General features: G+C 35.6%; 1 protein-coding gene across 1 annotated transcript; it reads right to left on the bottom strand.

The window, feature by feature from the left end:
• Positions 1-335: 335 nt before the first annotated feature.
• Positions 336-2865, bottom strand: tent5c (terminal nucleotidyltransferase 5C). Its single transcript, XM_073845993.1, has 2 exons — positions 2732-2865; positions 336-1619 (listed from the first exon to the last, which is right to left on the bottom strand). The coding sequence occupies exon 2, from the start codon at positions 1605-1607 to the stop codon at positions 438-440; it is 1170 nt and encodes a 389-aa protein (XP_073702094.1). The 5' UTR covers positions 1608-1619; positions 2732-2865; the 3' UTR covers positions 336-437.
• Positions 2866-12760: the final 9895 nt, after the last annotated feature.

Genomic DNA, 12760 nt, shown 5'->3' with positions numbered 1-12760 from the left:
ATTTTTTTGGCATTTTTATCTTGTATCACACAGGAAAAATATTTGTCCCAATACGCATTTCCTTCATTTTTAAGGTTAGAATATATTAAGGCACTATGGGAATTGTTTCTCTTCAATATGGAAAAAAAATTAATCTCTCAGGTCAGCGACAGATGAGAGCAAACTAATCTGAAACTTTAGAATATCAAGTAAAAAAAAAAAAAAAAAAAAAAAAAAAAGGAAAAGAAATCAGTAAAATATATCACTTTGAGTCAGAAATGTCTTGGCACCTCTGCAGAGAAGGAATTAAAAGAAAAAAAGAAAGAAAAAAAAGAGAAAGGAAACACTTGTCATTTTAAATATCCTTTATGCCTACAGAGGGAAACATCCCTTAGGACCAAATATCCGGCTTTCTGGCCAACTCATGGATTTTGTTGTTGAACAAGCATCTTTGTGTCTTAGTTACAAGGCAACCAAGTTGGAATGGACTGGTTACAAGAGGCCACATAGTAGTTGTTGAAGTTCAGGTCTCTGACGTATGGAGCCGGCTGGTAGTAGCAGGTGACGCTGGACGCATCAGGTATGGCGTTTTGCTCGGCGAGCACCCGAAACGCCATCAGGGAGATGAGGTTAAGCGTCTGGCGCCGCTCGTGTCCCATGAGACACACGGTGCTCTCATTCACGACCCGCCGCAGGATCATGAGGTAGTTGTACTTGTTCTTCTCCTCACCGACAAAGTGGCTTTGCAGGTAAGCCTCCAGTTTGCGCTGTTGCTCGCCGATGTCGGGAAAGTCAATGAAGAAACGCGAGCACATGTAGCGCTCCAGGGCCTTAAATTCATCTTCGTCCGTGGGCGTAAAGTCCCTCACCAGGAGGTTGCAGTATTTGAGCAAACCACCTCCGCGGATCTCCTCCGGCCGCTTGGTGGCGATGACCTTATTCTTGAGGTGGTCCAGAGCCATGGCGAAGTTGCCATACACGCTCTCCCCGACCACAGTAGGGTGGAAGTGCCGAGACATGGGGTTTTCTGAGAAGTCATAATATGACAGCACAGAGTCCAAAATGATCTGGAAGGAGTCCACGCTGAACTCAAACTGCCTTCGGATCGAGTCCACAAACTTAAGTTCCACATTGCGGCCGTTGTTGTTTGACAGTGAGATGAGGGACCAGCGGTCCTGCTCGGTGTACACTTTAACTAGCTTCTGAACATAGGCCTCTTTCAGCGTCATAGGAGTGATCTTCTCCTTGTTCACCCCCTCTGGCAGAAAGTCCAACAAAGTGCTCAGAACCACATCTTTGATGAGCTGGAACTCCTCTTCCCGAGGAAGGTCTACTCTGAAGATGACGTCCAGGTCTTTGTAGCTCCAGCCAATGTCCTTTACCAGCACGTGGCTGGCGGTGGAGCCGTTCAAACGTACATCTTTGACCATAATGCCCCTCAGCTCTAGACGGTTGCGAACCATCTGTACGATATCTTTAAGCCGGACCTCCAGGGTGGGAAAGTTGCCACGTCCGTGAACTGGCACGGCCTCCGTCAGCACGTCGTTCAAGCGGCTCACTTGCTCCCAGGTAAGCACGCTTTGCGACTCACTTTCGCTGCTGGATGAGGCTGAGGCCATGTTTGCCATCTATGCAGTTTCCTGGGATAAAATATAAGTGCAAAAACATTTTCACTGACTCAATTCTTTAAAAATCTCTTAAATGATCTAGAGCTAATATTTAGTTAGATAAGAAGCTTGAACTTAAATAAAACATGTACTTAAAGATTATACACACAGACACACAGTCCAACAGGTTCATCACTCCTCCATAACAGAAAAGCTAACAATGAATCGCAGGCTTTCCAGAAGGCCCAACTAACTCTAAACAGAAACTAAAGCATTTATAGTGAAAGATACTCAGTCAGCTGCACCTCATCTAAGTCCACATGACTACCCATGAAGAAGAAAAAAAAAAAAAAAAAAAAAAACACTTTGATTCACCAAATTACATTCATGGCTTAAAAAACTTGTCAGAATATCATTAATACAGAATGTAGAACGTGTAGAGGATTCCTATCATAATTTTAAAACATTCAGAGGAAGAATTTAAAAGGCTAACTTACAACAAGATTACAAACAACAATCAGTAAGATAATATTTTATTTGTTGAGACCTACAAAATATCAGAACTCTACTTACACTGTTTGGTAATGTCTTAATACTAAAAAAAGTTAAAAATATATATTTTTTAATTCCCATTGATGTCTTAGAGATATATCATGTTGGTAATCATTGTCTTATTAGGAAATAAAAGTGTTAGAAAATACCTGTATTTGTTATCATGTTGGAATAATACAGGAAAAGTAGGAATCATTTTGTATTGCTTCCCAATTATGCTAGAATTACACATTAGACTTTTAGACAAAAATACATGGCGTTCAGCACGCAAACTCTCGACAATATATATTTTATTATATCAACAGCCAATTTAAGTAAATAAAAGCATACGTACAACGTTCCAAACACGGTACATTGGTTGAAAAACTCAAAACCAAGTTGTTTAATCGGAGAAGGAAGTATAAATGACAAAACAATCGTTTGAAACAACACACGTGACGGATCAAAACTGCGTGAAATCAGCGTTCAAACCAAACACTATCTCTGCATTTAATCCAAAACGCAAACTTTAAAGCGAACCGTCCGATTGCATCCGAATCACACATACCCAACGCGTTTATATCAAGTTATAAACATGAATTACGTCCACCTACTGTTCTCGGTAAATCCACCTGAAGTGCTCAGCAACGTGGTCGGCACAAAGTAGTGGATGTCAAAAAAGGTTTGGCACCAGCACATCCATCCATCCGTTTAGTCGTCAAACGCCAGAGCTTGAGTTCTGAAGAGCACACACATGCGCCCTCTCTTATAACTGCCTACAAAACAACCTGATTCTCCGCACCTCCACTGCGCACTATTTTTCTGAAGCCTTGCCATCGACACACACATCACACATAAAAGATACGGATTTTAATTAACAGATAAGATCATTTATAATCTGTCTATGTTTTACTTACCATTACTCCCATGCTTAGCTCCGCAATAAAAGGCATCTATGGACTATGGCTCTATATGGAATTCAAAAACATACGGCGTTCTATTCGCTGGTATCAATGCGCCAGGCGAAGCCTGTGATTGGCTGAAGAGGTTTTTGTGTTGCCAGGCGACCCGGCACATGTCGAATTTGACGTCCGGCGTTTGAAGAATGTATACAGCTGAAGCGGTTATCTTTCTAACTAGAACACATTTGGGAACCTGAGGTTTGGGGTTACCTCAGGGCTTTTTTTCTTGTTGTCAGCGTGGAAATTAATTATACAACAGATTTTTGTCTGAATGATTTGCTAATGCTTGATAATGATTACACATTATAATTGCAGGTGCAATGGTGCCTTTTTTCAAATAGTTTTTTATTTGAATTATTTTAATAATTTGTTATTCATTATAGACAGTGTTAAAAGTATGTAACAGAACTGAGAGTCATGTATGTGCATTTGTTTCTTGTGTGTGACTGTAAATTCTGTCTTTTTTTTAACTATGTTTTAAATTGTAACTCAAAAATAAAAATTATAACTATCTGAAAAAAGCAGGAAAAATATTGTCTTTGGACACCAAATACCTGCAATTACAGAATCAACCACATGTTAAAACAAAATATATGTCTAAATGTTTAATTTGAGGATAAATTATATATAAAATGTTGAAAAATGTAGTTAGGTGACCTGGTTATACTGTAGAAATACTTACATACACTACCACTCAAAAGTTTTTGAACAGTAACACATTTTAATGTTTTTAAAGAATTATATTCTGCTCACCAAGCCTGCATTTATTTGATCCAGAGTACAGTAAAAAAAACAAAAAAAAAACAATTTAAAATAACGGCTTTCTGTTTGAATATATTTGAAACATGTAATTTATTCCTGTGATCAAATCTACATATTTAGCATCATTACTCCAGTCTTCAGTGTCACATGATCCTTCAGAAACCATTCTAATATGTTGATTATTTAATTGATTATTAAATTTAAATTGATCAAAAGTGATGATAAAGACATTTATAATGGTACTAAATATTTCTATTTCAGATAAAAACATTGTACTCATTTGTTTTCAACATAATAATAAATAAATGTTTTTTAGTAGCAAATCAAAATATTAGAATGATTTCTGAAGGATTGTGTGACTGGAATAATGATGCTAAAAATTCAGCTTTGAAATAAAATATATTTAAATGGATAACAGTTATTTTAAATAGTAAAAATATTTCAAAATGCTGAACTTTGAATCAAATAAATGCAGGCTTGGTGAGCAGAAGAGACTTCTTTAAAAAACATTTAAAATCTAACTGTTCAAAAAAGTTTGACTGGCAGTGTACTACCAACCCTAATTCTCACACAAAACTCTTCATATCAGTAGAGTAAGTATCAGTAAAGTACAACCAAAACAATTCACGAGCCTTTGATATTGTGAGGAATTCTTCTCAAATCATTCTGAAGGTGGGTTCACTGTATTTGTGAGGACATTGGCCCTCACAAACATTCCCCCCACACAAATGCTCTTTTGTAACTCTGAGAAAAACAGAAACTAATATTTGATTTGGAAAAGCTACAAGAAACACAAATAATCATTACATTTAGACACTGACTCACTGTTGTGGACGTCAGTGAAATTGTGTATGGTAAGTAAAACAGAATAAGTATAAAAGCACAACTGGGGAAACCCTACAGGAAAGCAGCGCAGCATCAGCACTGATGTTGCTGAGTAACTCAGCGGACCTAGTGCAGCCTCCAGTGGAAATATGAGGGAGGGATATTCCGGGCTGTTTGCTTCCTTCTCAATCTTTTCTTAGTAGTGATGTGGGTATAAATTACACGAGAAAGCGAAACAGGAAATTATTGCTCATTCGTATGTGCGGAAACTCCAGTTTGGTGTGCTGGGTCTGAAACACAATGAATTTTGTGAATGGCAGAGAAAAGAGAAAGAGAGAACGAGACAGCAACGGAGAGAGAATTAGAAACTGGATCTGAGGGACCGTCCTAACAGTTTTGTGTTAATCTAATATGACGTCAATGGAGAGGACTTGCAGCTAATTATATGAGATAAGAAAAATTTCCTTTTTGCTATTTCCCCGAGCCACTGACATTTATGATGGGAGCGTCATTCCCATGCTGATTCATACACACACACAGCAATCAACATTCAAGATTGTTATAGGGAATGATGCCATCATATCTTAACCATTTGGTTAAATTTCCAGTCTTGACAGCAAAGGAAAGCTAAGCTTGTACAGTTACGGTCAAAAGTTTACATACACCTTGCAGAATCTGCAAAATGTTGATTATTTTAGCAAAATAAAAGTGTTACATGTTATTTTTTATTTAGTACTGACCTAAATAAGATATTTCACATAAAATACATTTACATATAGTCCACAAAAGAAAATATTAGTTAAATTTATTAAAAAAAAAATTCAAAAGTTTACATACACTTGATTCTTAATACTGTGCCAGGGGTGAAACTTTTTGAAAGATCAGGGTAAATTGATATGTTTTTGTCTTCTGGGAAACATTTAAGTATCTTCTGTAACTGAAAATAAGGAAAATATACACAACTTCATTCTGTTCAAAAGTTTTCACCCCCTGGCTCTTAATGCATTGTGTTCTCTTCTGGAGCATCAGTGAGTGTTTGAACCTTCTGTAATAGTTGCATATGAGTCCCTCAGTTGTCCTCAGTGTGAAAAGATGGATCTCAAAATCACACAGTCATTGTTGGAAAGGGTTCAAATACACAAAATACTGAAAAACCAAAGAATTTGTGGGACCTGAAGGATTTTTCTGAAGAACAGCAGGCAGTTTAACTGTTCAAGACAAACACAGGACTCATGAACAACTATCACTAAACAAAACAACACTGTGGATCGTTCAGGTAACAACACACTATTAAGAATCAAGTGTATGTAAACTTTTGAACAGTGTTATTTTTATAAACCCAACTATTATTTTCTCTTGTGGACTATATGTAAACGTCTTTTATGTGAAATATCTTATTCAGGTCAGTACTAAATAAAAACAACATGCATCTTGTATGATCCCTCTTATTTTGATCAAATAATTAACATTTTGTAGATTCTGCAAGGTGTATGTAAACTTTTGACCTCAACTCAATGTTATATGAAGGATCTGCTCAGATTTTCTTTTTAATCAAATCCACAATTACGCATGAGGCTCGTCCAAACAGGATGATGCATCTACATATTGAAATGAGGTTGAAGCATGAAAGACGTGCTACATAAGAGAAAGAAAGTGATTTATGGCAGTATGTACAAAACTAAAAACATCTGGGTTATTACTGCTTAAAATAGTTAGTAAACGTTTCTTCTTAGTTGGATTTTTTAACAATTTGATGGCCTAAAAAAAAAGTCATGAGTCAAAACCACAAGAGAAAGAGAAATTCTAGATGACTTAGCTTTCATGAAGCTCCATCATACAACATCACATGGAGCCCAGAAGAAAGCCTAAGGCTAATTCATTTTTTAATACATTTAATCCAGAAGTTTCCAAATTTTTTGAGATCTGAATCATGATCTCTCAGTCCTTTGTTGAACACATTGAACCAGCGAACCAGCATCAATCAAAAACAGCTTTTGAGAAACATCTAACAATTCATGAAGTCTTACGAGGCTAAGCAAGCGTTTTCTTTCCAGATGAATTTAATAGAAGAAATAAACTTCACAGAGAGCGCTGAATCGAATAGAAATTAAGCAGTGTTTTGCTCAAAGGTGAATGCCATTTAGTTTGTGAGGAGTGGCAATGCCACCTGCTGCAGCTGGGCTCAACGCCAAGTGGAAATGACTCACTGTCCATGCTACGGATGGTTAACCGGTGGCCATTAACACATTAAACACACTGAAGGAGGCGCGCACACGCACGTACAGGCCATTAACACATTAAACACTCCACTACGTTTGCGGACGTCCACGCAATTGTTTTTTTTCCCCTGTCTATCAGTCCGATGAGTCATGGTGACATTCATAATCCTCTGCTTCCCATGTCATCAGCAACCCTCTGGGATCTATTGATTAAAATTCAGAGCTCATGAAAAACAAAAACACGATGCAGAGGGTCTCATGCATCCTCAGGAAAAGGGGTCTGGATAATAGCAAAGGGATGGAGCACTGGAGCAACTGCTGGACAAATTCAGCTGTCAGCTGGTAGGAGCTACAGTAGCTAAAGGGAAAGTTCACTTGAAAATTACAATTCTCATCATTTACTCATACTCATGTTAAACTAAATCTGTATGACTTCATTTCTTCTGCAGAAGATGTTATCAAGAATGATGATAACTAATTAGTTTTGGTGCACAGTGACTTCCCTCTATAGAGGGGAAAGAAATACTATGACATTTATGTAGAAAAAAAAAGTCATACAGGTTTGGAATGAATTGAGTGTGAGGAAATTATGACAGAATTGTCATTTTTGAAAAAACTGTTTCTAAATTAGGCAGATGGTACAATGACATGACACTTTTTTGGCTAGAATTTATTCAAAAATAATAATAAAATAATATAAAATATATTAAAATGCAATTAATAAATAACTAATACCCAATAAGAACAATAAAATTCCTGTTAATAAAAGCTTATTATATAGTTTATATTATAGTATTATATAGTTTGGCGTAATCTTTATTATTTATTAGAAGTTAACTCTCTGGTTTGTCCACCAAACTAAAGCTACATGGTCTAGGAGAAACCCCAAAACAGGAATTTATATCACAGCGAAAACCCCTATAGATTATCATAATTGTGCCAAGGTTAATTGAGATGCTCGGATGTAAACAACAGTATGGATTGCACGGTTAATGTACTACTGAATACGTTGTTCTGCTAATTTATGCTGTCTAAACCATGGGAAAAAAACATGTGGAAGCTGCTAAATCACATAAAGTAGGACTTAGTAAGCAGGAAAGGGTGCAATATTTTGACAAACTAAAGTTATTAGGTAGTAAAGAAATGTAAGAGCAGTATTAATTGAGATACTAGCTTAATATTTCACCTTCCTGACAAAAAAGGATATAATGTTGTCAAGATTCTTGCCTTGGAAATTCTAGTTCAGTTTGGCCAAAAGCCTTTTGTTCCTCAGTTTTTTTTAACTCTTCTCCCTGATTTATTATAACTTTTGGCAGTCTCAGTACTGCAAATGTTTTTCTAAGTCCGAGCCAAAACATGACAATAATTGACCATTTTCAGCTGCAATAATCTGCAAAATATGCAAGTTTCGTTTGGTTCAGTGGCATTGTTAACACTCAGTGCCGCCAATATGGCTGATTGATGATTGATGATTGATGATAAGTCTCTTAAATTATCAGAATATTTGTTATTTTTATGACAACACAAGATTATTTCAGGTTGTAAACAGTATCATGGCGTGAAAATATTATATACTTTTACACATTTTTGTTAAGTTTCATTCAATAATGTTGCACAAAATTTTGGTACTGTGTTGGGTCAGCACTTGTTTAATTTAAATCTGGATGCTGAAAGTTGGAAAGTTCAGAAGAACAGCATTTATCTGAAATCACATGCTAAATAAAAGTATCAATTTCTATCATTTCTTCCCCCCCCCCCCAAAAAAAAAAAATTATACTGGCTCCAAGCTTTTGAATGATATAGTGTATAATGTTACAAAAACGTTTTATTTCAGATAAAGGATCTTTTATTTATTCATCGAGGAATCCTGAAAAAAAAAATTACTCAACTGTTTTAAATATTGATGATAATAATAAAAATTCTTGAGCAAGTCAAAGCCAGTTTAAAACTGTTTTACACTTTGAGACTGATTATGATTGTTAGAGCTCTATACTAACAGTACTGATAATATCAGATCAGGCATAATAATAATCTCATCCACTTCCAGCTATTTTTAGCTGTACAAAACTTGTTTTGCTGCTTGATATTGCAAACTAGTGTCTTACCTTCTTAATTATGAACACAGTGGTTTGTAGTGCAAACAGTTTTACCGTTTACTGCTCCTTTGTTATTCTTCGTGCTATTTCCCCACCAGGGTTGCCAGGTTTTCACAACAAAATCCACCCATTTGCTATTCAAAACTAGGCCCAAACTAGCCCAATCGCATTTCACGGAGGCTCCCTTGGAATAAATCACATTCCGGGAGATAAAATACATGTTTTTGGTGGAGCTTCTCTGGTAAAATTCACATTCCTGAGGCTTAACATCATGTTATCGGGGTCGCTTCAACCTGTGGAAACGGAGGTCTCACACATTCACAGAACACCTTACTTTTGAGTTGAAAAATAGGGTGGATATGATATAAAACATACAGTTAAGGTCTAAAGTTTACACCCCCCTTTCAAAATCTGCAAAATGTTAATAATTTTCCCAAAGAGGGATTGTTCAAAATGCATGTTTTTGTTTATTTACTACTGACCTGAATAAGCTATTTCACATAAAAGATGTTTACATATAGTCCACAAGAGAAAACAATAGCTGAATTTATAAAAATGACTCCATTCAAAAGTTGACATATGCTTGATTGCCTTGTCCTGAACAGTTAAACTGCCTGCTGTTCTTCAGATAAAATCCTTCATGTCCCACAATTTCTTTGGTTTTCCAGCATTTTTGTGTATTTAAACCCTTTTCAGCAATGGCTGTATGATTTTGAGATCTATCTTTTCAGAAAGAAACACAATGCATTAAGAGCTGGGGGGTGAAAACTTCTTGAATTTGAAGATCAGGTTAAATTTAACTAATTTTGTCTCCTGGGAAATAGGTAAGTATCTTCTGTAGCCTCTGAAGAGCAGTACTTAATGAAAAAAATAAGATATTTAGGCAAAATAAGAAAAATCTCCATTGTTTAAAAGTTTTCACCCCCTGGCTTTTAATGCATTGTGCTTCCTGCGGGAGCATCAGTAATCCTTTGAACCTTCTGTAATAGTTGCATATAAGTCCCTTAGTTGTCCTCAGTGTGAAAAGATGAATCTCGAAATCATACAATCATTGTTGAAAAGGGCTCAAATAGACAAAAATGCTGGAAAACCAAATAAATTGTGGGACCTGACCTCAACTGTAATGTCCAGTTTATTTTGACAGCCTTACTTTAGCACAATATTTGCTCTGAGAGCTAAAATCCTTTGTTTTCACAGTTCAGAGTTATGTAAACTAACCAACAAAATGCATTTTTAATGACACCTGTTCTTTCACTTCCCTTTAAAAAAACTGATTTTTCAGCAAGAGGTATGTAAAAGTAATAGAACTGCATTTAATGCAACTGAACATAGTTTTGTTTATTTTTGTGACTTTTTGGTGGTATTTTGTACCTGCCGTCCTGCTCACTAAACTTACATACTCCCAGAACAGACGTTTGAGGGAGCGTGGGAAAGAAACAGAAGTCATTCACACTCTCAGAAGTCAGTGTATCATTAGAATGATTTTGAAAGTTATATTTAAAGTTGGGAAACTTACATACAGCTGCTTAAAATAACTGGTGCTCCATATGCTCTTATGAAAGTCAAATCGCTCATGATTACACACCAGTATGCCTTCTCTCTCTCTCTCTCTCTGTCTGTGTGTGTGTGTGTGTGTGTGTGTAACCGTTTGGCTATCATTAGTAGAAGCTGCCAACCAACCTACCTGGTTCACTGTGACCTTGGTGCTTTTTTTGCACCACACACTTGCAACATGCCAATTCCTCCAGCTTATCGCTCACTGTTTTCCACAGAGCAGCAGTTGGCTTTGTAGCCCAAGTTGACCATAAACTAGATTATGAAACCCATTCTGTACATAAGATTCAACATTTGGTTGAAGATAATCTTTTGGATGGTTCTCAAGTCATACTAGAACTAAAGTAGTTTTGCACTTGTGGAGTTCATGCAAACTCGAAATAAGTTTGTATTAAATTTGAATAATGTAAAATACAAACATTTCCACTAGTGGTCTCAGAGTTTTGGGCCCGACTGTATGCGTCGAAGTCGACATCAGTCTTCGTTCAGCAGATGATACAGCAGGGTCATATTGTGTCACTAGGGTTGTGAAAAGAGGGCAAATGACACCCGGCTCATGACCTCTGCCTCTTGCTTTTGCCACCCATCTATCCTGTTCTGTCACACTGCGGTCAGTCCAGACAGCTCAATGACAGAGGATGGCTTAAAAAAAAAAAAAAAAAGGATATTCCTCATTTTTGCCCTCAAATCGGCTGCTTCTGCTGAGGAGAGAGAACAACAAGCTCACACGTGTGAAATACTGTTTGCAATGGTGATGACGTGTACAGAGAGAACAAGGGTAATGTGGCAGGACCAGTTCACCATGACCCATAATATCAATATGTGCTGCCAAGAGCAAAGGAGCATGAAGACCTTGAAACAAATAGATAAAGCCTCTATCGATAACATTATTACTGAAATAATTGAAATGTACATGCTGCAGCTAGATCTATATATAGAATGTGCAGCAAAACAGTAATATTGTGAAATATTTTTACTATTAAAAAAAAAGCTTTTTATTTGAATATATTTTAAAATGTAATTTATTCCTGTGATTAAAGCTAAAATTTTCAGTATGATTATTCTAGTCTTCAATGTCATATTAACCTTCAGAAATAATTATAATATGCTGATTTGCTACTCAAGAAACATTTATTATCAATATTTATAACAGTTGAGTATTTTTTTTTAGGATTCCTTGATGAATAAAAATATCCAAAGATCATTTATCTGAAATAAAAAGCTTTTGCAACATTATACACTATACTATTTAAAAGCTTGGAGTCAGTATAATTTGTTTCTATCAAAGAAATCATAGAAATTGATACTTTTATTTAGCATGGGATGATAAAGTGTGATGATAAAGACATGCATAATGTTACAAAAGATTTCCATTTCAGATAAATGCTGTTCTTCTGAACTTTCTATTCATCAAAGAAACCGGAAAAATTCTTCTCAGCTCTTTTCAACATAATATTAATAATAAATGTTTGAGCAGGAATTCATAATATTACAATAATTTCTGAAGGATCATGTGACTGGAGTAAAGGTGCAAAAAATTCAGCTTTGAAATCACAGGAATGAATTACATTTTAAAAGACATTCAAATAGAAAACTTTTTTTAAATAGTACAAATATTTCAAAATTGTTGTACTTTGGATCAAACTTAGGTGAAAAGAAGAGACTTCTTTAAAAAAATCATTTCAAATTTTACTGTTCAAAAACTTTTGACTGGTAGTGTATTTTAAGAGATTACAGGAGCATATTTCCATATGCCAAGCATCAATATAATAATATAACTTAATATAATATATAATATAAGAAACTGTATCTGCAAATCTCTAATGCTCTAATGCAGTAAAAATGGCAATATTGAGAAAAAAAATACAATATTTTATTGAATATATTTTAAATAGATATTTATTCCTGTGCTGGCAAATTATCAACATTGAAAACTGTTGTGGTGCTCAATGCTTTCTTTTTTTCTCATAGTATTTTTTTGTATAAATATTCAAGTAAAAAATATTTCCAACCCTTAACTTTTGAACAATAGGGTATAAATTTTAACATGCAAATTTCTTAAAATTCCTCCCTTTGATTTGAATATGGCTCAATGAAGGATTCAGCTCTTTGAGCCCTATGTAAGCATAAACAAGAAATTATATTCAACTACAGAAACGTCAATGGCTTTTTTTCCCCAATGTTTTTTATATCCACAAATTCCCGGATATCTCTAGGTCTTCCAT

This window comes from Garra rufa, chromosome 8 (assembly GCF_049309525.1).
Source record: "Garra rufa chromosome 8, GarRuf1.0, whole genome shotgun sequence".
Lineage (NCBI taxonomy): Eukaryota > Metazoa > Chordata > Actinopteri > Cypriniformes > Cyprinidae > Garra > Garra rufa.
Note: the sequence above shows the minus strand (reverse complement) of the source record. Positions and strands in the feature narration are given on the sequence as shown.

Coding starts and splice junctions, on each gene's coding strand:
- tent5c (XM_073845993.1), bottom strand. CDS start 1,607: ATGGCAAACATGGCCTCAGCCTCATCCAGCAGCGAAAGTGAGTCGCAA.